Raw genomic sequence first — 24,443 nt, forward strand, 5'->3', positions numbered from 1 at the left:
CCAACAGCGCTGAAAGGTTCCCGGGTTTCTTGCTAGTGGAGGCTCGAGTGCAAAAAAATGAAAAACAAAAAACAAACAAACAAAAAAACCTCTCTTTCCTTCAGCGACTATGTGGGTACCTTGTCAACTTAGAGTTGCAGACAGCCACTGACGCCGGTGACCTCACACCGCAAAGCGCAGACCCTAGACCCAGGAACCTTTGAACCCTGGAACTGCGAAAACTCCAGAAATCAGTGGAGCCAGGACACGATACTGTCCATCCAGCTGCAGGCCAAAGCTTGGCTTTCAGTACTAGGAAGGAGGCCCTGCCATTCTAGCTTTTACCCCAAAGCCCAGCACTTTGATATTCCGGGCTTAAGCAGGCAGATACCGCCAGGGGCCCAGCTCGAGTGATGTTTGGCCTGGCTGGGTGCTGTGCCCCCGACTGCTGGGGGAGCTCAAATTTGGCTACTCCCTCCTCTGCCCATAAATTATTCGGTGCCTCCTTCCTGCTCGCCTGCACTATGGAGACAGCAGTTGTGCAAATCCCAAACACCAGACCTGGCAGCGAAGGCCCAGGGTCTGCGGAGCGGAAACCCAGGTAGAACTAAGTGGAGGTCCAGCAATCCTCCACACTCCTCCTAACACCCCCTGCTTCACCCAGATCTCAGCGCCGGTCCCAAGCGGTCCTCCGCCCGGTGGCTCCCTGGATCCACTACCTGCGTGGGGTGGGAGAGGCTCTAATCTTCTTGTCTTCCGCGTCCAAGAATACCTCAACTTCCTGCCGCTCTCACCTGAGCCCCCAGGCGCAGTTTCTTCTTTCCAGACTAAAGCCCGACTGCCGCTGGTGGAAAAGCTCCTGAGCCTTCCATTCTGGGCTACAAGCTACTTGCTTAACAAGTCCAAAGGTCACCTAAAGTTTGCCTGATCAACAGAACCTGTAAGAGGTCTTCAGACCCCCAGCACGGGCACGATGGACCCTGGCAAGCCCTGCTCCCGCCGGGTCTCCAGCTCCGGGTCTGCCCCTCTGGCGCTCGCTCTCTCGGTTCCCCCCCTGCCCCCCCCCCCCGACTATTTGCATCTTGCGGAAAGCCCGGCCTCCCCACTAATTTGCATATCTTATATGGCCTAATGGTGGCGATCATGGCAAGTTAGAAGTTTTCTGGCTCCTCTCGGAGGAGACTCCGGGACCCCGGGGAGTAACAGGTGTCTGGAGGCTGAAGGGTGGAGGGCTTCCTGGACTTGGGGGTTCACTTGTGAAACTCCCTTCCACCCCCCTCTCGGGCACCCACCCAACCCCTCATCCCCTTCTCTTTCTGTCCTTGGAAAATGGTGTCGAAGCTTACGTCGCTCCAGCAAGAACTCCTGAGCGCCCTGCTGAACTCCGGGGTCACCAAGGAGGTGCTGGTCCAGGCCTTGGAGGAGTTGCTGCCCTCCCCGAGTTTCGGGGTGAAGCTGGAGACATTGCCCCTATCTCCCGGGAACGGGGCCGAGCCGGACACCAAGCCGGTCTTCCATACTCTCACCAACGGCCACGCCAAGGGCCGCTTGTCGGGGGACGAGGGCTCTGAGGACGGTGATGACTATGACACCCCTCCCATCCTCAAGGAGCTGCAGGCGCTCAACACTGAGGAGGCGGCGGAGCAGCGGGCGGAGGTGGAGCGGATGCTCAGGTAGGCGCGGGTTGAGGTTGGGAGGAAGAGCCGAGTTCCCCGAGCCCCCGGCCCGGTGCCTGAGTCACCCAGCGCGGGGCCCCTCTCGCCAAGCCTCTTCCCCACCCGAGTGCCCCGGGGCGCGCTCGCTGCGCTCCCGACACCTGGACCCCTCCCAACCCCTCCACGGGACGGGTCCGCAGCCCTGAGGCTTCATCACCCCCAGCCCAGCCCAGCCCAGCGCCCCAGGACCTGGGGGCCCTCCCACCCCCGCTGGGGCTCGGCCTGGAAGAACGCAAGCTGCGGAGGCCTTTTCCTAGAGGTGTCCCCGCGCGCCTGAAGGTGGGGGTGGGTGCGGGGAAACAGCAGCGGGTCCCCCGCGGCCGAGGCTGCGGCCCACGCCCGCCCCAGGCCGCGCTGGCCTTTCTCGCCGGCTCCGCCTCTCCGGTCCCGGGAAGCGCAGGCCGACCTCGGACACCGCGTCCTGCAGCTTGGTTTTTCCCTTGCCGAGGGGCTGTCGGCACCGCGGGCAGGGCGCCTTGGAGGGCGCGAGTCCCGGGTGGGCACTCCCATCTGCAGCGCCCTCGCCAGACCCCAGGATCTTCCAGAGTCGCCAGAGCGGATTAGATTTAAAAGGGGAAACTTGGCATGTTGTAGGGTCAGGGACCCGCGCCCGGCAAAAGAAACCACAGAATTAAGCCAGCGAGAGCCCCACGCGGCTAAGACCCCCAGCTGGCCGGGCTTGGGCGCCATCCCAGCGAGGAGGGTGTTCCCGGATCTGGCCGGCGCCCCCCGGCCGGCCCCCGGGGGCTCAGCGGGCTGCGAGCCGTCCAGCTCCGGCCCGGGATCCCTCGCCCGGCCTCCCCGGCCGGCCTGAGGCTTTGACAGCTAGTTACTAATTATCCCAGGACCCGAGCGCTTCCCTCAGGCCGCACGTCCCTCGCGGCCATTCAGCTTTAGGGCCGAGCCCCCGGCGTGGCCCCCGACCCCTCAGCGCCGCGGTTTCCAGGCTGGAGCCTGCACCTGGGCGCCCCGGGCCTCGGGCAGCCTGGGTCGGAGCTCGCGGGGGCAGTTGGGGACGGGATTTGACCTTGCATTTGAATGTGCCGTCTGGGGGCCCCGGAGGCTCACCCGCTACCGCAGACAATAAGGGGGACTTCTAGATTTTGCCCCCAAAAGTATTTTACTAGAATTCCTAGGTTTGAGGCTCTTCCCCCTCCGTTTCCCGGGGTGGCAGAGGCTTCTCCCCGGCTGGGGTGAGGGCGCAGGCAGGCGCGAGGGCTGGGAAGAGCCGCGGCCGGGGAGCCGGGGCAGCCTGCAGTGGGGCCGGGAGGACAGACCGAGCTCCGCCGCCGGTGCCCGGGCCCGCGGGGCCTAGGCCCTCCCGCCGGGCGCTGGGGGACCCGGGCGCCCGAGGCCGCGAGAGGCTCCCCTCCGCAGCCGGCCCCGCGCTCGGCGGGACGCGTCCGAGCTGTAACATAAACTGCAGCACGTGGAGTTAGGGTGTTATTAATTTATTTCTATAAATCATCAACAGAAAGATACACAAAGAGCCGTGATTAGGTTGAAAAGAGAGGCGGGTTATTCATTGGTGAAGTTGTAAACGCGGCTTAGAGGGGGAAGGAAATCAAAACGGGCGCGGGGCTGCTTGCAGGTCCCAGAACGCGCTCAGGGCACCGACGGGCGCTCCCCGGCCAAGCCCCCCCACCTCCACGCCCCCCACCCCCACCCCAACCCCCCTCCCCCGGGGCGGCCGCGAGCCCTGGCGCCTGGCCGGAGCTGCAGCCGCGCCGAGCGCCCGCAGAGGCCCGGCCCGCGGGGAGCCCGGGGCGCACAACCCCGACCCCAGCCGCGCGCGGAGGGAGGCCCGGGGCCCTGACAACCCTCCCTGGGGTGCGGACCCAAGACAGCCCGAGGTTTTTCTCTGTTTTCCAAGCTGGTGCTGCCTTCTTGCCTCCCACCTTCGAGAGCGGTCAGACTTTATTAAAGTAATTTTTCAAGAAATTTTACCAGCGGCTCCCAGGTCACAGCACAGTCGGTTTCTGAGCGCCAGACACACTCCCTCCCCCTTTGGCCCACCCTGATCCCTAAGGCGGAAAGAACAGAACGAGAAAAGATCCTTTTTGGAGCGCCTGGACGCTCTGTAAAGCTCCTCGAAGAGGGAAGGCCAGAGGAAGGTCGGGCGCTGCGCCTCGCAGGTCCGGCTCCCGGCGGGTGCCCGCGCTGCTGGCCGGCCTGGAAGCGGGCGAGCCGGCGGGGCTGGAGAAGCTGACCGCTCCCCTAAAGGAATCGGGAATGTTCTTAAAGATCGGGCGGCGAACTGTGCTGGCAGGTCTTTTCTGCTCCGGGCAGAAAAGTCGTTGTTTGGAAAGGCGCGTGCGGGGCCGACGGTGCCGGCGCGGGTGTGGACACCTGTGCGCGCAGCCCCGCGCCGCGCGCTTCTCGGGATAGATCGGGGGTTCGGCCGGCCGGGGAACCCCTGTGAGGGCCTGTGTTTCCGAATTAAATCGACGCAACCAATCCTCGGGTTCTTCCCCGTGAATACGCGTGGATTCTGGGGTCAGAGTGCTGTAAAGGTTAAACTACGCCATCTTACCCCAGCTCCAGCGCGCTGAAAGGTTGGCTCTCGTTTATTGGGTTTTCCTGGTTGGTTTGTTTGTTTTAACTTTCCCAATTGTTGTGTTAATTCACTTTTTCCACGGAACCATTCGCCCTTATACTCTTTCGCGAGGTTTCTTAGATACACAAATGGACACAGGTAAAAAGCTTTTGAACAGGACAAAAATGGTCAAAGAATATGTTAAACAATATTAACTTTTAAAGTGCAATTTTTTTCTAACTTTCGAAACTATCCTTCCTATCTGTTCAAAGTGTTTTTCCACCCTAAAGATGTCTGTGGAAATATGCTCCAGGAATGAGCTTTTAAATGATTTCTCGTGTTTACACGGATATGTGCAAAATGTTACATTATTTTTTTCTCTCACTGAAGGTGAAGTCTCCATGTTTGAAACGGTAACACGTTTTCTCATTTTTGTTCTTGTTACAAAGAGCAAAAACGTGTTTTTAGAAGTATCTTTATAAATAATTGAGAAGTTCGTTAACTTATATACAGTTCATCTGAAAAGTTTGTATTTCTCAAAACCATCTCTATCAGAACCTGTGCTCTTGTAAATTTAATATCAAAGCCTTGCTAAAATAATCAGTATGGAAATGCAAAATATCTCAGTTTAGTTGCTGGATGTTTTAATACATTAAGCAAAATTAATTCTATTTCATTTGTTATGGGCACCACCTAGAAATAAATTGGTTATTTCACTTGTAACACTGTACCTGTTTTGACCTCTGCTTGGCACCACTTTTTATTGTTTCACATGAAACTAATTTTTCCTTTCATGTTTTTCATGTTTAGTCAGAACTGATGCTGTTCTATTAAACTAAATAGATAGCTGCATTAAGCAAATAACATGTGTATATGGATTGCTTCTTTAATACTTTGTTCTGCTCTGTGCTTTGCTTTCTTAATTTCTTATTTTAAATGATATCTCCCACTTTTAAGTCACCTGTTCCATAAGCAAGAAAAGATACTGGCAAGGTTGAAAACATTTTAAATAAATAAAATTAAAAGACACTAATACATTTCTCTGAAGAAACCTTTGCAGCCCTGTGTTTACCAAAAAATGAAAAATATGGCCATATTCTTATTCCAAGATTGAAACTTATGAAAAACATTCCCTTCCAGATACTCTTACCCTATCAAAGGAGAAATGTAAGGAAACAAGAAAACAAGACATTTGAGATTGCTAATATCTTACTCAGAAGTTGAAATTACTTGTCCCCACTAGGTTTTATTTGGGAGGTGGAGCTATGGAAGATTTTTTTTTTTCTTTAGCTTTTCTTGCTTCACCTCAGTGGAGAGATTCTTCAGTCCCAGGGAGGAATATCTTTGTATTTCTTAAAACCTTTTTAAAAGTCTGGAATGCATTTAACATTTGGCTAAGAAATGCACCTTGCTTCTCAGGAGGTGGACACCTATGTTTTACCCCTATTTCATAAGACAAAAAACTTTTCCAGTAAGGGATTTAGGAATTTAGGAACCAAAGTTACTCCCATCACTTTGGGATCAGCCATCTCAGAGCTTCTCCACTTCCCAGTGGGTCTGTGGTCTTTTAAGTATTTCACGTTGCAGGGAAATGAAGGAAAGCAAAATAAAACAAGCATTTTCTTTTTGCTTAATAAGAGAGAGTGTTGGTAGTGTTTTCTCACTCCTGAAGATGGAAAGTGATCTTTGTCCTCCTGATAGTAGCAGCAGGGATGAAGTGTGCTACCTAAAAGCTTTCATCTTGAGACTCTTTTATTTAGGTTCTATCTTGGCCCCACATCTCTCTCAAGGATATAACTTAGACAGGTAGAGAACCAGGTGAAAATCAAAGGTTTGCAGTATTTAGGTAAAACCCTAGAAAGAATTCCCCCACCCCCACCCCTGACCCTGCCCACATCTTCCCCCAGCATCTTAACCATCTGCTTACCCTTCCAGTGAGGACCCTTGGAGGGCTGCCAAAATGATCAAGGGCTACATGCAGCAGCACAACATCCCCCAGCGGGAGGTGGTCGATGTCACTGGTCTGAACCAGTCCCATCTCTCCCAGCACCTCAACAAGGGCACCCCTATGAAGACCCAGAAGCGCGCTGCCCTGTACACCTGGTACGTCCGAAAGCAACGAGAGATCCTCCGACGTAAGTGTTTTAATCCCACCTCTGCCTCCACCTGGAGTCAGTGACTTTGCCCTGACTCTGAGCCCTGTGGGCTGCCTTGATGAAAGTTTCCCTTTCATCAAGAAGGCCCACTCATCACTCAGCACATATAAGGAAGCTGGCAGATGGATTTGGTCTTCCCAGTTGCTATACAATGAAATTGGCTTATATCATTTTCTTCTCTCATAGTCCCTTCTGCCCAGCCAGTTGCTTTGACAAGCCCTTCGGTGTATATACTGTACCTTGAATTCCTTCGTTCCCATTTCCAAGGGACACCAAATAGGTAACGGTGGAGTATCTTCCCTGAAGTAGGGAAGCTACAACCAGCCCCCATTGGTGCAGGACCACAGATCAGACTTTCCAAGGAAGATATTGTGTAGACCAATAATATTGCTCATTATTACTGGTCTTTTCCTTCCTTCTGCAAAGAGTGTTTTTAAAAAGAGGTTTGTGTGTATGGAGATATATTTAGAACTGGACCCTCTTCTTTGGGAGAGTGGGAAGTAGAATTGAGTTATGGAGCAGTTTAAGGTACTGACTCACATTTACCAAAATTGATAGAACTTGAGGTCCTCAGCTGGTGACCCTGTCTAATGAAGGAGCTGCTTCTGGCTAAGGCAAGACACAGTACAAGTGTCTGCCTTCGGAACTCTGAACAGTCGATTCTTGTCATCCCCACTCCCGTGCTCAAATTGCCCTCTGTCCCAAGATGTCTCCTCTTCAATAATACTGAGAAATTTTTGTTTTGAAGCCTTGGAAAGCTTGAACGCCATTTGATTGACCAGAGTATGAATGACATACTGATTTTATTTTAGGGAAGTATATTTTCATGCCATACTTTATTTCAACCTGGCCCTTTTCCTAGGAAAGTTTCACCTCAGTTTTCACATACTATCCTCTGGGCATGGGCTTCTCTGTCCTTATCAAGATGTTAGTTTCCATCACTTTCTGGGTTGGGCTTTTTCCCTCTCTTTGGATGACCACTTTTCAAAATCACTCTTGTTTTCTGCCACACGCTGTTCCAAAGTGATTGTTTAAGTATTTATTGTCTCAATGTCCATGGGCTGGAAAGGTCTTGATGATGGAAGGAAAGGTTTTAGGCATTTATCTCACAGGGTGGGCGGTTGCTGTTTGTTGGAAGCATTAAATGGGCAGATTAGATGAAGCAAAGTGAGAGCTCTTTACTGTTTTGGGGAAGAGGCCCTTTTAAACTCTGAGTGGATCTACCATCCCTGGTGAGTAGGTCTTTAAGAATTTGTGTTTCTGATATGAAGCAACTCCCTGTAATTCCTGTAAAGTCCAAGAAAATTCTCAGGGTCACAGTCTCCAAAGACCAGAGAATCCTTGGGACCTGCCGTTACTCTACATCAACCCTCCCGTCATATTTCCAGTTTGAGCTGCCATTTTTGTTCAGTGGGAGTCCCCTGAAAATGGAAAGGGAGGCAGGAAAGGCCAACTGGAAGCTTCTAAAAAGACAGAAGTCCCAGAAAGTATTTCAGGATGCCTGAGAAGGGACGTTTTACAAAAATTTATGACGGTCTCTAAAAGGGCTTTTAAAATCATTATTGTAATTATTGTTTTAAAGTGACATGAGGGACTTGAGCATAAAGTTCAAGAAACATACCTTCATTATATAAATATATGTACCAAGCACTGAGCTGGACTGGGATATTTTCTGCAGGAACTTTCAACCTAATGAGGAAGATGACATATTTGAGTAACTAATGACAGACGCTTTCTAAGAGGTGTAAAGTTATACACAAGGGCAGCAGAGGAATCACTAAATTGCCTGAAGACATCAGGGAGAGCTTCTTAGAGGAGATGACATTTGAACCATTTGTGGAAGGATGAATAGAAGACACAAACATGGGATAAAAATTAGGAAGTGAGTTGAATAAAAGAGGGACACAAGTGAATGGCGTGGATGGGAGAAGAAATGGGCAAAATAAAAAAAAAAGACACATGATTACAACTTTTTCTTGTAAACTGTTTCTTGAAAAACATAATAAATGGTTATATTCGTGGGCCCATCTATACACATAGACTCTCCTTGTACAAGCTTATTCCCAAGCTTATAACGAGGCTGCTTGAAGCCAGCTTCTCCAAGTTAATTTTTATGGGCAACATACATCTCCTAAACCCCCAACCCCCGCATCTAAAGAAAAGTACAAGTGAGTTGGTAATGACTAGAGGACATGGGGCGTCAAGTTCTTCAAAATGTGAGAGAGGCTCACGCCAAGACCTGAGGTGGGTCGAATATGGATGTTTCTGAGTGCTTGAGGTGATTTAGCTCAGCAACCCCAGGCAGACTGAACACCATGCAGGTGGCTACCTCCTCAGAGCAAAGCTGACAGGCAGAGGCCACCCCCACATGCTGGGGACCATCGAGCGTGTCTCACATCCACCATGGTGTCAGGCAACAGGGGTCAATTTTGTTTTCTCAACCTAAGTCAGATTTGAAGGTTTTGTGGATATATTGTTTGGGTTTCATTTTTAGTAAAAGGAGCTACATAGGGTGCTGGTGAAGAAGCTTAGCCTCTCTAGACCGAGTTCACATCCCAACTCCTGCCCAAGTCCACGCGATTCTGAGCGAGTCACTTAACCAGTATGAACTTCAGTTTCTTCATCTGTCACAGGGAGACAACCATACTTCTGTCATGGAGAGGTTGTGAAAATTAATGAAGGGATATAGTCAGAGGTCTTTCAAAGATACCTCACCATAGAAATGGCTCAGTAAATGCTCATTACTGTCATATCTATTCATATCAAATATAGAACTTCCAATTCATTCTGCATCCTTGGGGTTATCCACACTGGCTTTGGCTGCAATTTATGTTGATGCCACAGAGCAAAAAGGAGACACTGAGGCAGACCCTCCTCCCTCTGCCCACCACCGAGCAGGGAACTTTTTCCTCCCCCTCCTCCTAAAATAACTGCATTTAGATTGTGATTCTGAAGAACTGATAATATGGAGGGGATGAAAGTATATTTTGAAAAGTATAATCACATTGAGAGACAGGGCAATGAAGTGTCTTGGCTGGGGCCCCTTCATTAACCCACTGAATTGGTGCCTTCCTGCCAGTAAACTTGTCAGAAACTGCTCCAGCTATCTAGAGGAGAATTGTGGTGAATGACTGCACACAAAGCCCTAAGAATCACCCCAAGTAGGTGGGGCCCAAACCAAAAACTCCACTGATAAGTACAGTCCATCCACCAGGGAGGCCAGACCAGACGTTGGCTTGGCCAATCAGCAGCTGGCTAAACAAAATTCAACACAACCTGAGTAGGGCCAGGTTGAGCAGGAACCACTGCCTCTCCTGACGGGCCAAGATGCAAATGGATCCTGAGATCAGTAGTAAGTTCCCCCGTTGCTGGAGGTGGACAAAGTAAAGGACCGTAGTAGGGGGTACGGTAGAGGGATTCCAGCAATTAGTAGTGGTCTGACTTTGAACCTTGAGGATTTTTGGATCCAGTTGTTTCTGAGACCACAGAAATGACTCCAGGAACCAGAAAAGAAAAACATCAAGGTTATGTGTCCTTGCCCCACAGAGTGCTTGGCCTCTATGCTTAGTCATCTGTAAAATGGAATTAATCGCCCCCAATGAACCCTGCTTCCTGCATATGTGAGGAAAAGAACAGCGCAGCTCTCTTCTTCCATAAGTAAATATCAAATCCTATTTAAATCATATAAACTAAAGATCATCACTGGGCCCAGCTGCCATCTTTATTTCAAAAATTTACCAAAAATGCGGGTAAATGTATTGCCCGGATCCTGGAAAGTGAACAGACAGGGAGCATAGTCCCATCCATGTTTATCTTTCTTCAATTCATTAAACGTTCTTGCTAGGAAGAATTTAGTCTTTTGCACTGGCTACCTCTCAAATATGTGGACAGGTCTATAAGACTTTTCATCTTGAACTGTTTCCCTCATAAATGGACTCCTGGACACATATCACACACACACACACACACACACACACACACACACACAGAGACACAATCACCTTGAAATTACCTGCACTCTAAAAATAGCTTCTTCTCTTTCTAATGCAGAGTTCCAGTTATTTTTATTGCAAAGCAGTGGTCAAAGGTTTTGGTTTGGGTTTTTCTAAATGCATGGCATTATAATGTAGAGATCTCATAATATATGTGGAGAGAGGAGAGCCAGGAGACGTATTTTCAGTTCTGAATATTTTGTCTCAGTGCAGATTGTACCTTTGAGCAGTTTTCCCCCAGACCTGAGACTTGGTTGAGTTCATCTACTTGACATCAAAACAGGCGTTCAGGATTCAGAGGGTTGCTTCATGTCTGAGGACCAGTGAGCCAATGGAAAAAAATAATAATAAATTGCCTTTAAAACAATGGTTGGCCATGTTTGAGCTCCTTCGAAGAAAGAAAAGGGGTGGCTTTTGTGGTATGTACTGAGGTGGGCAGTGAGGGGCCTGTCCTGAAGCCTCCCCTCTGCACCCCCACACGCAAAATGGTAGATTGTGAAGCTTAAGGGAGAAGAATAAAGGTGTTTTTGTCCATCTGTCTGTCCGTCTGTCTGTCTGTCTGTCTGCCAAGTGAAGGCTCCAGACCCTATCAAATCTACTCCTTTCTCTTTTCAGAATTCAACCAGACAGTCCAGAGTTCTGGAAATATGACAGACAAAAGCAGTCAGGATCAGCTGCTGTTTCTCTTTCCAGAGTTCAATCAACAGAGCCAGGGGCCTGGGCAGTCCGATGACGCCTGCTCTGAGCCTACCAACAAGAAGATGCGTCGCAACCGGTTCAAATGGGGGCCCGCATCCCAGCAAATCTTGTACCAGGCCTACGACCGGCAAAAGAACCCCAGCAAGGAAGAGAGGGAGGCCTTAGTGGAGGAGTGCAACAGGTAACACCACCAGATGTCCACTCAAGCAGGCAGGCAAGCACGTGGACCCAAGATCCAGCCCCTCAGGCCTGGTTATCCACATAAGTGTGGCTAAATCAGAGCTTCCCAAAGTGTCTCACAGAACCTTAATTTCAAGTCATTGATAAATAAGTTTAAGAAACATCATATGCATTTGTCCTCATAGGGAGTCATGACATACTTGAAGATGCTAAAGGTTCTGAGAAGTTCTGCAGTGGAGAAAACCACATAGCTTTGTTGAACTGATTGTTAACTATGGAATCTTTTTCTAGGGAGCACTTATTAACACCCCTGTGAACTATTGTGATTCCAGGGAAGATACCCTGGAGAACATTTGTCTAAAATATGGTGTGAGTAAAGTGAGAATCGTGTTTCACCTCCATACAGTCCAAGGACAAGCTTTTCCTTAGGCACAGTCTGGCTGTGGCCTGGGCCAAATGTTGTTTACACTCCCTGGTCCAAAAGCAAACTTGGTGGAAGAGCAAGAATTGGTGGAATCTGCATAGTCTACTCTGCCTACACTAATTAGAGCTCTTTTTGCATCTTAACAACTACATGTAATTTTACAGAAAGCTACTAGAAATCCTTAGGATATCTTCTTGCTTCATTCCCATCCCATTCTCCCTGACTCCACTACTAACTTTCTACAATAGCTGCTCTTTGCTCTGATGCAGACCTGAGGGCCTTCTCTCTGTTGCTGGCTGGACTGGCTTTGGCAGTGGAAGGCTGGGAGGTGGGGAGGCAAAATGATCAACCTACACAAGTCACGGCATCTTCAGGCCACACTCTGTCCAGTGACAAGGAGCCCAGTGCTAAGACTGTCTTTCACGCCTGGAATTAGGGCTTGATTGGCAGTGATAAAGCTAGAGACCAGTCATCTCGGCATGCCCTCCTTTGTACCTCACCCAGCCTGCCCTTTAGAGAGAACTCCTATGTTACAAATAAGGAGTCTGGCTTCCCTGGCTCTTTTGGGGTGTCGAAACCCCAAAAGAACAGAAGTCCTTTCAGCGTGACTTGAAGAGATTCACACAGAGCCACAAAGGACTTTGTCTTTTTAAGAATAACAACATAAGGAGGTATCAGAAGGCCCAGTTTGGACTTTGTCCCCAAATTATCTACCCTCCATCTCCCACTGGCTCTTTTCTCACCACGAGCCATACCAGGACCTAAGCCCTGGCTTGCAGGAAGCAGCTTGCCCTGTGCCTGTGTTCAGGCCCTACTCCAGTCTTCTCTTCCATCATCACTGGCTAGCTTTTCTCAAGACAGGCTCTTTCCCAGGCTCCCCTCTGTCCTTGGCCTCTCCATGCTCCTAGCCAAGTCCACTGTGATGGGACGAAGCACTGCAAGCCTCCCCGCCTGCCCTCACTCACCATCTCCCCTCTGTCTATCCGCAGGGCAGAATGTCTACAGAGAGGTGTCTCCCCCTCCAAAGCCCACGGCCTGGGCTCCAATCTGGTCACTGAGGTTCGTGTCTACAACTGGTTTGCAAACCGCAGGAAGGAGGAGGCATTCAGGCAGAAGCTGGCCATGGATGCCTATAGCTCCACACAGACGCACAACCTGAACCCCCTGCTCTCCCACAGCTCCCCCCACCACCAGCCCAGCACCTCTCCTCCAAACAAGCTCTCAGGTAAGCAGGGCCTGGGCTGCACCGCCTCAGCTACCCAGCCCTTCTGCTTCTCCCCACGGGTCTCACCTTGCTCAGGATTTTTTCAGAAGAAGAAAGGCTTTGGAATGATCCTAGGGCTGGTCACTTTTGGTTACCAGAATAATCTTGTGAAAATAGTGTGTGCCTATAATCAGGTCTCCTCTAACTTCTTGCTCGGCCTACAGAGTCCTTGCCTCATTCTTCCCTAGTCTCCTTTCTTCTCCCTTAGTGGCTGCTGACTTAGCTCGTCAGTGCTGCCATCAGATTGGCCAGAGAAGGCTGCCTCATTGGTATGCCAGGCCGAGGGTGTGCTTGCTCTGTCCCTGGCCATACCCCACCCCAGGACTTTGGCCAGCGCAACAGAAGGAGCCCAGGGGTCTCAGGGAAGGGCTGCTCTGCTTGTTGGCTTCTGTGCTCCTCCAGGTGTAGTGCACAGTCAGTCATCCGAAATTTTTGCAGCACAAGAGTTGGCCTGGATCAACTGAGTATCTACTGTGTGCTGTGGTGCACCGGGCCCAGACCCGGACTAGGATGCTCCCACAGTGGGGTGTGGGTTTGTCAGGACAGAATCCTACATCTTCACGTGTGAAAGTAGCCTCTGTGCTGAGCACTGTGTCAGGGAGAGATGGTGAGCGCTTCTCCAGGGGCTTAGTTCTCCAGGAAAGCTGGCTTCCCAGAATGGGTATGCTTATTGAGGTGGCTCTGGTGTCTATCTAGACAAAGTGTGGCCTAGTGTCCTGCCTGCTCTAGGAAAAGACTTGCAAAAGGAGAGCTGAGCCCTCTTTCTAGCTGGGGGTGGGTGGTGGTTCTGAAACTGTCCCTTCCCTCCATTGCTGGTTGCAATGGGAGAGGCCTGAGATCTGCAGACTTAAATGCTGGCAGGGATGGTCTCTGAGCCACCAGCTGGGTGGGATGCAAGCTTTGGCTCCCCGCTGTGCCCTCTCATAGCCTGAGCTACTTGAGGTGTCTGGGAGCCTGACACTGTCCAACATGAAGCCTGGGCCAGGACTGGAGCTTCTTTGTTCCTGCAGAAGGGGTGGGTTCAGCCACATGGGGAGAAAGTTTGGGTACTTTGGAGAGGCAGAGAAGCCCCCAGAAGAATAGTGGCCTGATTGCAGAATAGCTTGGCTTACGAAACTCAAAGCAGGGCTTGGAGGGCAGTGGCAAGCGGCAAGCGGCCAGCTCTGCACAGGACTGGAACACATGCCTCCCGCCCGCAGTGATCCATGGAGCTGGAGCTGGAGCTGCGGGGGGTGTGGCTGGGGCAAGAGGCATTATGGAGAAGACAATGGCTATTGTGCGGGGACCTGTGATCTCCACACCAAAGTCAGGGAGCCTGCAAGCCAAACAAAGGCCCAGCAGCTTTCTGACAAGCTGGGGTTGTGGTGAGGTCACCACGGGGTCGTTAGCTTAGGCTTTCTGACTGCAGGCACAGAGCTGGGACCAGAGGGATGGGAGCAGGTACCGTGACCCGGCAGGGTAGATGGGAAACACAGTCAGGAGACCCCTCTAATCAGAGGCTGAGAAGCCATGGTCCCCTGGAAGCAGGCTCTCCCGGGTACCCCGAAAGTCTGGGCCTCCTTCAAAATCATGCAGTGTTAGACCTGGCAGGGGCTTCATAGCAGGAAACAGACTGAGAAAGAGGTAGTGAGTTGCCAGTTACTCAGTGCTGTAGGAGCAGAAGAGGAACTAGAAGCCAGCCTGCTGGTCCCCACTGTGCACTCACTTTCCTGCAGCGCAGTGTGCATAAAGTGGGTGCCACATTCCAGCATGGTGCTGGTGATGAGTAAGACATCCTGCCTGCCCTTAGAAGAACCTCTCAGGCTGAGCTGGGGAGACAGGCCTGTTCCCTACTGCTCTCCAAACACAGGCATCTCAGCCAGGAAGACTGGCAGTGCTTTTTTTTTTTTTTTTTCCTAAAGATTTTTATTTTATTTTTATGTATACAAGAGCTGGGGTTCAGGCCATAGATGCAGGGGGTGAGAGGATTCACCAGTGACAGAGCGGGGAGCAGAACAGGCAGACTGACTGAAATACACTGCTGAGGGGGGAGCAGCAGGTGAGCAGGAGAGGCCTGCTTCACCATGTGGGCTGCTCCCTGGCCGCCGGGCATGGTCATGGAACTTGTGCTGCAGAGGCTACAGATTGCTTCATAGTCAGTGCTTGACCCCTTGCGCCACCAGGGAGGCCAGGACTGGCAGTGCTTTAGACATACATCTTTCCCTCGATCCCTCTTCCTGGAGAGGAGGGCACCCCTTCTTCACATCACACTTCTGTGGAGATCCCAGAACCAGCTGGGGATCAAGTTTATGTTGGGGGTGCTTTGTGCATCTCTCTAGAGAGGGGCTGCTATTTATGGAGCAATAATATGGAATACTGCATACTTTCAGTGGCTGGCTGTCCCCTCTGCCTTAATTTTCACTCAGGGTTCATCAAAATTGATCTTCTCCATGCCCAAGGCTGGCTTCTCTGGACTGACTTTGCATTGTGATTCTAACCAGCCAAGATAATTCCCCATGACTAGACACATGGTCAATCACATAAACTCTCTGAATCTGAGAAATGGATGTGAAATGGAGAAATAGTACCTACCTCAAGGGCGTGTGTGAGAATTTATTGAATGTGTAAACATTGTCTTTCCCAAAAAACACAACTAGCATCATTACTCTTATGGAGGGCTCAACAAGTGGCAGTGGGAAAATGAGGGGCAGCAGAAACCTGTTTTCTGCATATACATTTCACATGCTGGGGCCTGATTCTTAAGAAGCAGTGAGATGTATCCCGGCCCTCGTGCTGGAAGCAGAGGCAGCCAAGGGGTGGTACCTGGGGCGCAGGATGCTGGGAGCAGACCTCCTCACAGGGTGGGTACATCTGAGCCATGCCCCAGGCTTAAACAGATAGCAGCTGGCACCTGAGGGTGTGGGAAGGCTTTGGTCTGCAGGGCTTACAGCCCATTCCCCTGTGGTCTTCACAACCAGTGTCATCTCTAACTAAGCCCAAAAGGTAACTGGGTACAGAATAGAAAAAGGGCTCTGTGGTGGGAGGAGAAAGTGGCCTGCAGAGTCAGCAGGAGGACCCTCTAAGGCTGAGCTGGGGAAACAAGGCCCAGTCCCCGCCCCCACCCACCGTTCCTCCATCCTCTCCAGACACCAGCCTCTGAGCCTGGACTGGCAGTGCCTGAGATGCACATCTTTCCCTTGAACCCGCTTCCAGGAGAGGAGAGCATCCCTTCTTGAAGCAGCCCCTTTGCTCCCAGCCACACTCAGGGAGTTGTGGCCCACTTGCCCAGGATGACCACAGTGTGACCCTGGTCCTGGAATGTCCGGCACAATAGGAGTGGCAGGAGGAGCACTCTGCCTCTGTCAGCGGCTGATTGGTTACAAGGTGCCCTACAAACACACTGTCAGCAGAATCAGCTGTTTTCAGCGTTGCCCCTCGGCTTTACAATCACACGGCCAGCATGCAGCCCGGGGTTGTCATGGCTTTGTCTCCCTTATGCATGCTTAATTGACAATTAAGTTGGGGCTTTGAACCAGCCTGGCTGCCGCTGATGGGCCTTCATCTTTCCAGTGAGTGTCACAGGGGCACCCTTTGTTTGCTCTTCTCGGGGGCCTGAAGTTACTGTAGCAGGCTGCAGGCAGCCATTTATCTTCAGCCTGGAAGGCCTTTATCTGCACCCCCTCACCCCATTCCAGCTCTCGCCAGCAGGAGCTGTCCCTGGTTATAGGCCCTGTGTCAGCCCATTCTGAGGCCATTGAGCAGGCCCCGAGTGATGAGCTCTACCTCCATTCTGGAGCAGAATCAAGAGAAAGGCCCCCAAAAGGTCAGAGAGCGGGTCTATGGTAAGGAAGTAGACAGGTTGGAGACTGGTGCTCATATTGATCAGCTCGAGGAGGAGGAGGAAGTTGGCATGGGATGGAAGCCAGGCTAGCCTCGGCCCAGGCCCTGCAACCTGTGATGTGTGGTGGCCTTGCTCACTGTACCCTTAGCTCCAGTCTGCAGCCAACTCACCTGGCACCTTGTGAGGACAGTGAGGGAGGGGCAGGCGATCTTCAGCGACTTCACTCACCCCACACTCTTGTCCTCACGCTTGTATTACATTCTGAGAAGGAAGTGGGGGCTCGTGCTCCTGGAAAGAAAGTGAGGCACAGAGGAAAGAAGAGGCCCTCCCAGGACAACCTTTGGATGTCCTGAACTGCAGCCTCTTTATCTAAGAAGAAACATTTATTTCCGTGGCTGCTGACTCCTCCCTGCCTTGGAAGCCCATCCCCCCACTCTCCCAGCCCACTGGACTTGATTGCCTGAGGTCCCATCAGAGTTTGAAAACAGAGAATCCTGCCTCCCACCTCCCCATCACCCTCTTCCATATCGCCCACTGAGTCCTCTGCAGGAATCAAACCTTGGATCTTACTTAGACAAACCAAACTCTGGGCCAGAGTGTCTGTGAGGCTGCTCTTGTTTTCTGGCTGCCCAAGTCTGTAGGACATGGAAACTGCTCGGTGGCAGGGCTGTGACTATGGGCAAATGATCCTGAGAGCTGGTGTCGTTGGAGCACTTCCTAGGAAGTGGGCTCTGGGCTGAGCACCTAGAGGCATCATCTTGGACACAACAGCTTTGTAGGGGAGACGCCACCTGTGCTGTTACACCCATTTTACAGTCAAGAAAAGTGAGACGTTTTGATTGTAAGAATTTGCCCAAGTGCATGTAATTAGTGAGTGGCAGGGGCAGCTTCTGCAGTTTTACACTCGGTCTCTGTCTCTCTGCTTTATGCAGATGCTACCATTTCAGGCATTAAAACACACACACACACAAACACACACACACACACACACACACACACACCCTCCCCATTGCCTCTTCTTGTCCTGTTCTTACTGTTCCCTTCTGAGTGACCAAGGAGCTTTGGGAGACCCCTGCCAAGGCAATGGGGCAAGGGTGGGGGTCCAACTGGTTTACTCTCCCCCCAACTATTGTTCCTGACCAAGGTGGATTCTCTGCCTGCCCAGGGAAGAAATCAAAGCCCCCTCTTTCATGACCCCATCCCCATCTGGGTGGGGATTTGAACTGCCCTTGCATCTGTACCGTCTGGGGCACTAAATGCCTTAACAGCTTAATGGGACTTCTGAGACAGTGCAGGCACCTCAGTTCACCTCTGGGGCTCCACCCCCCACCCCACCCCCGGCAGACAAGGGGAGGGGGTTTATGAGGGCAGTTGTAAAAATATTCATCTTCGAAGCAAAGGTCCTCACAGTAAATAAGCCCAATTGTCCCTAAGTAGCAGATTATTTCAGTTCAGGAGAGAAACAGTCCTGCCTTGAAACAGCCGCTCTTATAGGAAACACTGCTGCACTGGCTTGGAGTTCAACGTTGGAGATGGGGCTAATGCTCTCCTTTATCTGACTGTCATTTTATCTATTGAATTTGAAGGTCATTTTATCTTGCGGGTACCACCCCATCGGCTGCCACTAGATTGGGAAAGACAATCAGGATATTAATGAGATTAAGTGGCCGATCTTCAAAGCATTCTGCTGGTAGCCACCCCCTGATAGTGGACCAGCCCTGGTCTGCATACAAAGCACCTGACTGTGGGGCTGGTAGGGCGCTGAGCCCCTGTACAAAGGGGCCTGGGAGATACTGGAGTCCTATCACTGTAGGCAACTCTGTTGGCTAAGCCTAATCCCCCTGAAGGATCCTTAGAGGATTCAAGGACTCTGCTGCCTCCAGTTGGTTCTGAGCAGGAAGGAAGCTGCCTGCAAGCTCATAACCTAACCCAGCAAGTTTAGGAAGAAGTGCTCTTGGCAAGCTATTTGTTGAAGATAGTTTGATGGGAACTGACAGGAACTTAGGAAAAATTAAGTACCAAAGGCACACAGAGAGGCAGAGATCTGTATAAGGGTCTTTGAAGAGAAATAGATCGATATCTACAGATGTAGATGTACACAGATAAACATATGCACACACACATATGTATGAAACATAACCCAAAAATAAATCAAATGAAGCAATTGTGGTTATCCCTAATTGTTCGTAAGAACTCTAGTATAGGGATTGGAAAACTTTTTCTGTAATGAATCAGATGGTAAATATTTTAACCTTTTCAAGGCATACTGCCTGGGTCACAACTATTCAACTCTGTAGAGCAAAAGCAGTCATGGGCCATCAGTAAATAAATGAACGTGGCTGACTTCCATTAAAATTTTATTTATGGAGACTAAAGTTTGAACTTCAATTTTCACGTATCACAAAATATTCCTGTTTTGATTTTTTTTAAAAAAATGGTTAAAATATAAAAACCATTCTGAGCTTATAAGATGGTCTGGGTTCCAGTTTGCTGACCCCCTACTCTTGTCATTTGAGACCCCTGCTCTTAAACTTTGGCTCACTTTAGACTCACCTGGGGAACTTGTAAAAATCCCAAAGTCCCAGCTGCACTACACATCTCAGAATTGCAAGGGGAGGGGGTGGGGGGGGTAGGGAACGGCGCGCAGGAACATAGGCATTAATAAATAGTTTTGAACTGATCCCAATGGGCAGCCGAGTAGGAGAACCAGCTCTAAGACAGAGTTTCTCAAATGGTAATGTGCTTGCTAATCACCTGGGGATGTATTAAAATGCAGATTCTGATTCAGTTAGTTTGAGCGAGGACTGAGTTTGCATTTTAAACGTTTCCAGGTGCTATTGAGAAGATGAAGGTCCAGAGAGAGTTACTCAATAAGCAATAAGCAACAAATTTTTCTTTGTCTCCCAACCTGCCTTTGCTCCACCATCACCAATCTTGTCTTTTAACATTACACTGAAGATATTCTAGAGAACTGCTCTTATAAATCCTGTGGATGCAGCAGCAAAGTCATGGGCTGTGGAGGTAGTCCTGAATTTCTGCTCAACTTAGCCACTTATTGGCTGTGTGCCCCTGGGCAAGACTCTCAGATTTCTTGGCCTGTTTCTCAAGGCATAAAATGGGGGTGCCCCACTCCTGCAGGTGCTGAAAGCCACATGTATGGAAAGCATTGTGGATGTAACAGGTTCTCATAAGTGGGGGCTATTGCCATCCCTCACAGTCATTTTTCGTTTGTGTTTTCTCTTTCCCTGTGTCCTTTTTGGAAGTTTTTTCAATCCTGGATTCTAAATAATTTGAGTATTTCCAACTAGATACTTCTATTAGTGTTTGCAATAGACTCAGGCTGCTTTCTCACAGTGTGGGGGATGGGAGGCCATTGCTTTCTTCCCAGAAACTGCTGTGTGACACCCATAAGGCATTTTCAGGACCATATCCAGGACCATGAGGCTTTTAGCACAAATACACTAAACAGTGAGAGAAAGCTAAGGAACACCATGGATTGGGGTGGGGGTATGGGAGTTCCTGATCATGTGGCAGGTCAGGTTCATAAGATGACCCTGCATTTCCTATACCTAATAGGATATTTTTCTTCTTTAATTAAAGGAGGCCTGATACCATGTTTGCTGGTAATTAACCTCATAGCCTGCCAGTTGGGGGGTGGGGGTGGAGCTTTCCTGGGGAAGCCATGTCTGAGAAGCTTAAATGGTCTTTGTTCTTAGAAGGGTAACTCCCCCAAACTTTCTGCAAAAGAGCATAAGAAGTGGAGAATGGTTGGATGCAACCACTGCAGTGAGCACAGGCATCCTTGGAAGCCCCCCAGGGCGGATTTTTGGAAATACGCTTCCCTCAAACTCTGAGCATGTGTCTATTCAAGACACCTTCCCATTACCCTCTGCTCCCACTTCAGCAGCCCCCAGAAAGACACACCTGTGTGTGTCCAGTCACTGAGGCATTGACCAATGAGTCTTAGTCTCTCTAATGCTTTCAGCAAATCAAGAGCCCAGTTTCTCAGAACTTGTTTTCTGCATGTTCTTACCAAGTTGGAGGATTTCCTGCAGGTGACCTTTGGCATTGATTGTGTTTCCCAAGGGAAGTCTACATCTCCCCAGGCGGACTGGTGACGGGCCCCTGGTCAGGACCACACTCGGAGGGATATGCTGGGTAGCGAAGTGTAGCACCCAAAACAGGCTTGAACTTGAGCTGTGTTTATCTCACTGGCTGTGTGGCCTCAAACAAGTTTCCTAGCCTCTTGGAGAGCCTCAGTTTCTTCATCTTTAAAATAGGGATCATAAAACCGATTCCCTCCAGGCTATTGTGAGGCTTAAATCTGATAAAACACACCCAGTGCCAACCAAGCCCAGTGCCTACAAGGAAGGTGTTAGTAGGTGACTCAGGGAGCCTCTGGGCATTTAAAGAGAGGAATGGATCTCCTTGGGTTCTTGAGATGGGTGTGGTTTTGCATTTTTACCCTGGAAGAGTTTTCCTTTTCATGAACCCTGCTTGTCATCTGAGACTTCAGAAATACTGAAACCCAAGTAAATGGCAAGATCCATAGTTCTCAAAACTCCTTCCCAGGCTTTTAAAAGGCAGCCTTATTAAAAAGACCAATCCATACTGGGGGGTGAGGGAGGGCAAGGGAGTCAGGAACAGGAAGTTTCAACAACTCCCTGAAAGATACGGATATACAGTCAGGGCTGGGCATCACCAAGCTACTTGGAGGAGGTTCTGAAGAGGTTCATGATCATCCTATTGGCCCCTTGCTGAATGAGGAGAGAGAGGCCACTGGAGTGAGGAGTCCTGGACTAGGATTAAGAAAACTGATCCACCGTTGAGCCAGGGTAACCTTGGGTGAATCAAAACTTCTTGGGGATTCTGGTAAATGGGGGTATTGGCCCTTCCGGATCAGACAGGCTATGATTTGGAGATTGTATATGGTATGGAGTTCTAGGATCGGGGACTCTGCTGCATGCAGAGAGAGTTTATCTTGTCACACTTCATTCTTGAGCTCATCCTCTGTCTCACTCCTTCCTGTGTTCCTCACTTCCTCTCTCCTTCACTCTGTTTCAGGAACTGTGTGTTGTTAGAAGGCTTCCACCTTTATTAGGGACCGTTAGAGATTTACAACATCAGCAGATTGGGTGGGACCAGTCACAATAAACAGATTTATAATGGGTATAAAGGAGACACCTATAACTGCTGGAGGTTAACACTTTCAGGGCTTTTGAGTGGCAGAATGCCTGCCCTCAGCTCCTGCCCTCCCCACAGCAGGGTGCTTCTTCCTGGTGGGCACCTGTTGGACTGGCTTAGCAATGAAGCCCCATGAGCTCTTGTTTGGCAAGGGTGGAAAACCTCCAAACAGCGTCTCCCATTTGTGTAACATCAGCTTACACAATAGGCACAAAATAGGTGCTCCGTTCCCTTTTATAGATGGATACTAAATGAGGCTTCCCTTTCTTCTTGAGAACCCTACAGCCAGGTGAAGGGGTTGCCTCACTACCTGTCAAAGAAAAAGAAATGGATCAAGGATGTTTTGTTCTCACCATGAAGAATGTCTTACAAGTCTTGCTCACTATGTATATTTTCCGAGTAGTAGAATTGTGGGTTGTACTGACATCTGAGCTCAAGATGTCTTCCTTCCTCACTGTGTCTTCAGTCCACAGCCCTGGTTTGAACACATAGTAAGTACTCCAGATAGTTGTGGTTGAAGATATCATCTACTGTAGAGGGCCTCCTGCCCAAGATCTTCCTGTATGAATCCCCTGTTACTCAACTAGAGTTAAACCGAACATTGAATTAGCTTCATTTTACATAACATATGTACATTAGTTCAAGCATGTTTCCCTTTTCTAGAAACAATGTCATTGAGTTCCACTTCCATTAATACTGATTAACTAAGGTATACTTGTATGCATACATGCACACATACACACACAACCTCAACATGAAATACTACCAGGAAGTTTTCAAAGAACATATTATTCCTTTTCCCTAACATTCTGCTATAGAGTTTAGTTCAATCTACTAGTTTAGTTACTCTTCCTTAATTTCTTTTTATTTATATACTTATTTATAAAAAAATTGTGGTGTAGGCCAGAGGTGTGGGGGTGAGAGGATTCAGAGACAGAGTGGGGAGCAGAGCAGAAGGATTGACTGATATATACTGCTGAGGGGAGCAGCGGGCGAGACAGGAGAGGTCTGCTGCTCCATATGTGGCTTGGTTGCCTGGCCGAGGATCAAACTCAGGCCATAACCCTGTGATAGCGCTGAGACTTAACCCCTAGGCCACCAGGGAGCCCCCCCCTCTTCCTTAATTTCAATGGAGCAAACTGAGATCTAGAAAAGGGGTTAGATTTACTACAGATCAGCTCTGGGCAACCACTTCTCCAGGGCTGTACCCTGAGCACTTGGCCAGGGCTCCCATCAGTGGAAGTCAGTAACCGCCACATTCCAGGGTCCCAGTGCCCCAACACCTGCTACTGCCTAGGCCCAGTGTCCTCGAGCCTATTGGGGATCAGCAGCTATCTGTCATGCTTATGGTGATGATGGTGATGATGATAATGAGCTGCCTGCAGAATGGTGACGAAGAGGCCGGGGTTTGGCCAGGCAAACTCCCATAATGAGGCAGTTCTGACACTTGCCAGATTTCAAAGGATCTTCTCCCTGGGTAGCACTCCTCTGTAGGGTCCTGCTTATGAATAGGATGCAGTGAAAAACCTTTCTTTTCCAAGGCAATTTTATTAGCCCTTCAGTCACAATACAGATGTCTGTTTATAGTACCTTACTTTTGTGTGGACACCCAGTGACTCCGTCTGCTGATGACTTTATAGCCTTCCCATTGCCCGGGCCCACTAGGAGCATCATCATTCTCTGCGTCTGCCAAGCCTAGGGGCCTTTGTTACAGCCGTATTACCCTCCCCGCAAAGTCAGCCTCTCAAAAAGAGACCCCAGGAGCCAGACTGCAGTGGGGCTCTGTCTGTCTCCACAGCCTTCAGGCCTAACGATGGCCACCATTAACCCTTCTTAGTTTCCCCCTAGTTTTTTTTTTTTTTTTTTTTATAGAGGCATGCTTTTATTTATTTGTTTGCTGGTTTGCTTTGCTTATACATGCACTGGGTACAGTCAGAAGCGCGGGAGGGTGAGAGAATTCACCAGAGCCAGAGCTGGGAGCAGAGCAGGCAGAAGGACCGAAGTACACTGCTGAGGGGAGCAGCGGGCGGCAGGAGAGGTCTGCGCACCATGTGGGACCCTCCTCCAGTGGCCGGGGAGCAGCCGGGATCGAACCGGCGCCGCAGAGGCCGCGGGCAGCTTCGCAACCCAGCGCTCAACCGCTGCGCCACCGGGGAGGCCCTCCCCCTAGTTTTCTTTGGAGGAAAAAAAGCATATGTTACTCATGTTGCCACAGTAAGTCCCATTCATTGTGCCTCCTTACTCCAAAATCGACCCAATGTGCCCAAAATGGCTAAGTCTAAACTTGGCATTCCCACCTGCAATGCCAAACCTTTAGAAAGAGCCTGTACTAATGGAAGCACTCCCACCCCCTCCCCACCTTAAAGCACCCTAGGTAATGGGGTTTATGCATAGGCCTATGGAAGTAGGGAACAGGTAGGCTCCGCACAGACATTCCATTGGCCATTTTGCTCTAAAAACACACTGTCCAAGATCTCAGGTGTGAAGAGGAAGT

General features: G+C 49.9%; 1 protein-coding gene across 4 annotated transcripts in view; it reads left to right on the forward strand.

The window, feature by feature from the left end:
- Window positions 1-1,308: 1,308 nt before the first annotated feature.
- Window positions 1,309-24,443, forward strand: part of HNF1B (HNF1 homeobox B) — a gene marked incomplete at both ends in the record, with an annotated part of 50,681 nt that continues 27,546 nt past the window's right edge. For 2 of the 4 annotated variants that reach the window (XM_084238819.1, XM_084238820.1), the window contains 4 exons: window positions 1,309-1,652; window positions 6,166-6,365; window positions 10,994-11,258; window positions 12,671-12,906. In XM_084238819.1, coding sequence (XP_084094945.1) covers window positions 1,309-1,652; window positions 6,166-6,365; window positions 10,994-11,258; window positions 12,671-12,906 — 1,045 coding nt within the window. The remainder of the gene's footprint in view (window positions 1,653-6,165; window positions 6,366-10,993; window positions 11,259-12,670; window positions 12,907-24,443) is intronic. The other 2 variants (XM_084238821.1, XM_084238822.1) reach the window with 1 other exon arrangement.

This window comes from Talpa europaea (genome assembly GCF_964194135.1).
Source record: "Talpa europaea genome assembly, chromosome: 7".
NCBI classification, from domain to species: Eukaryota; Metazoa; Chordata; class Mammalia; order Eulipotyphla; family Talpidae; genus Talpa; species Talpa europaea.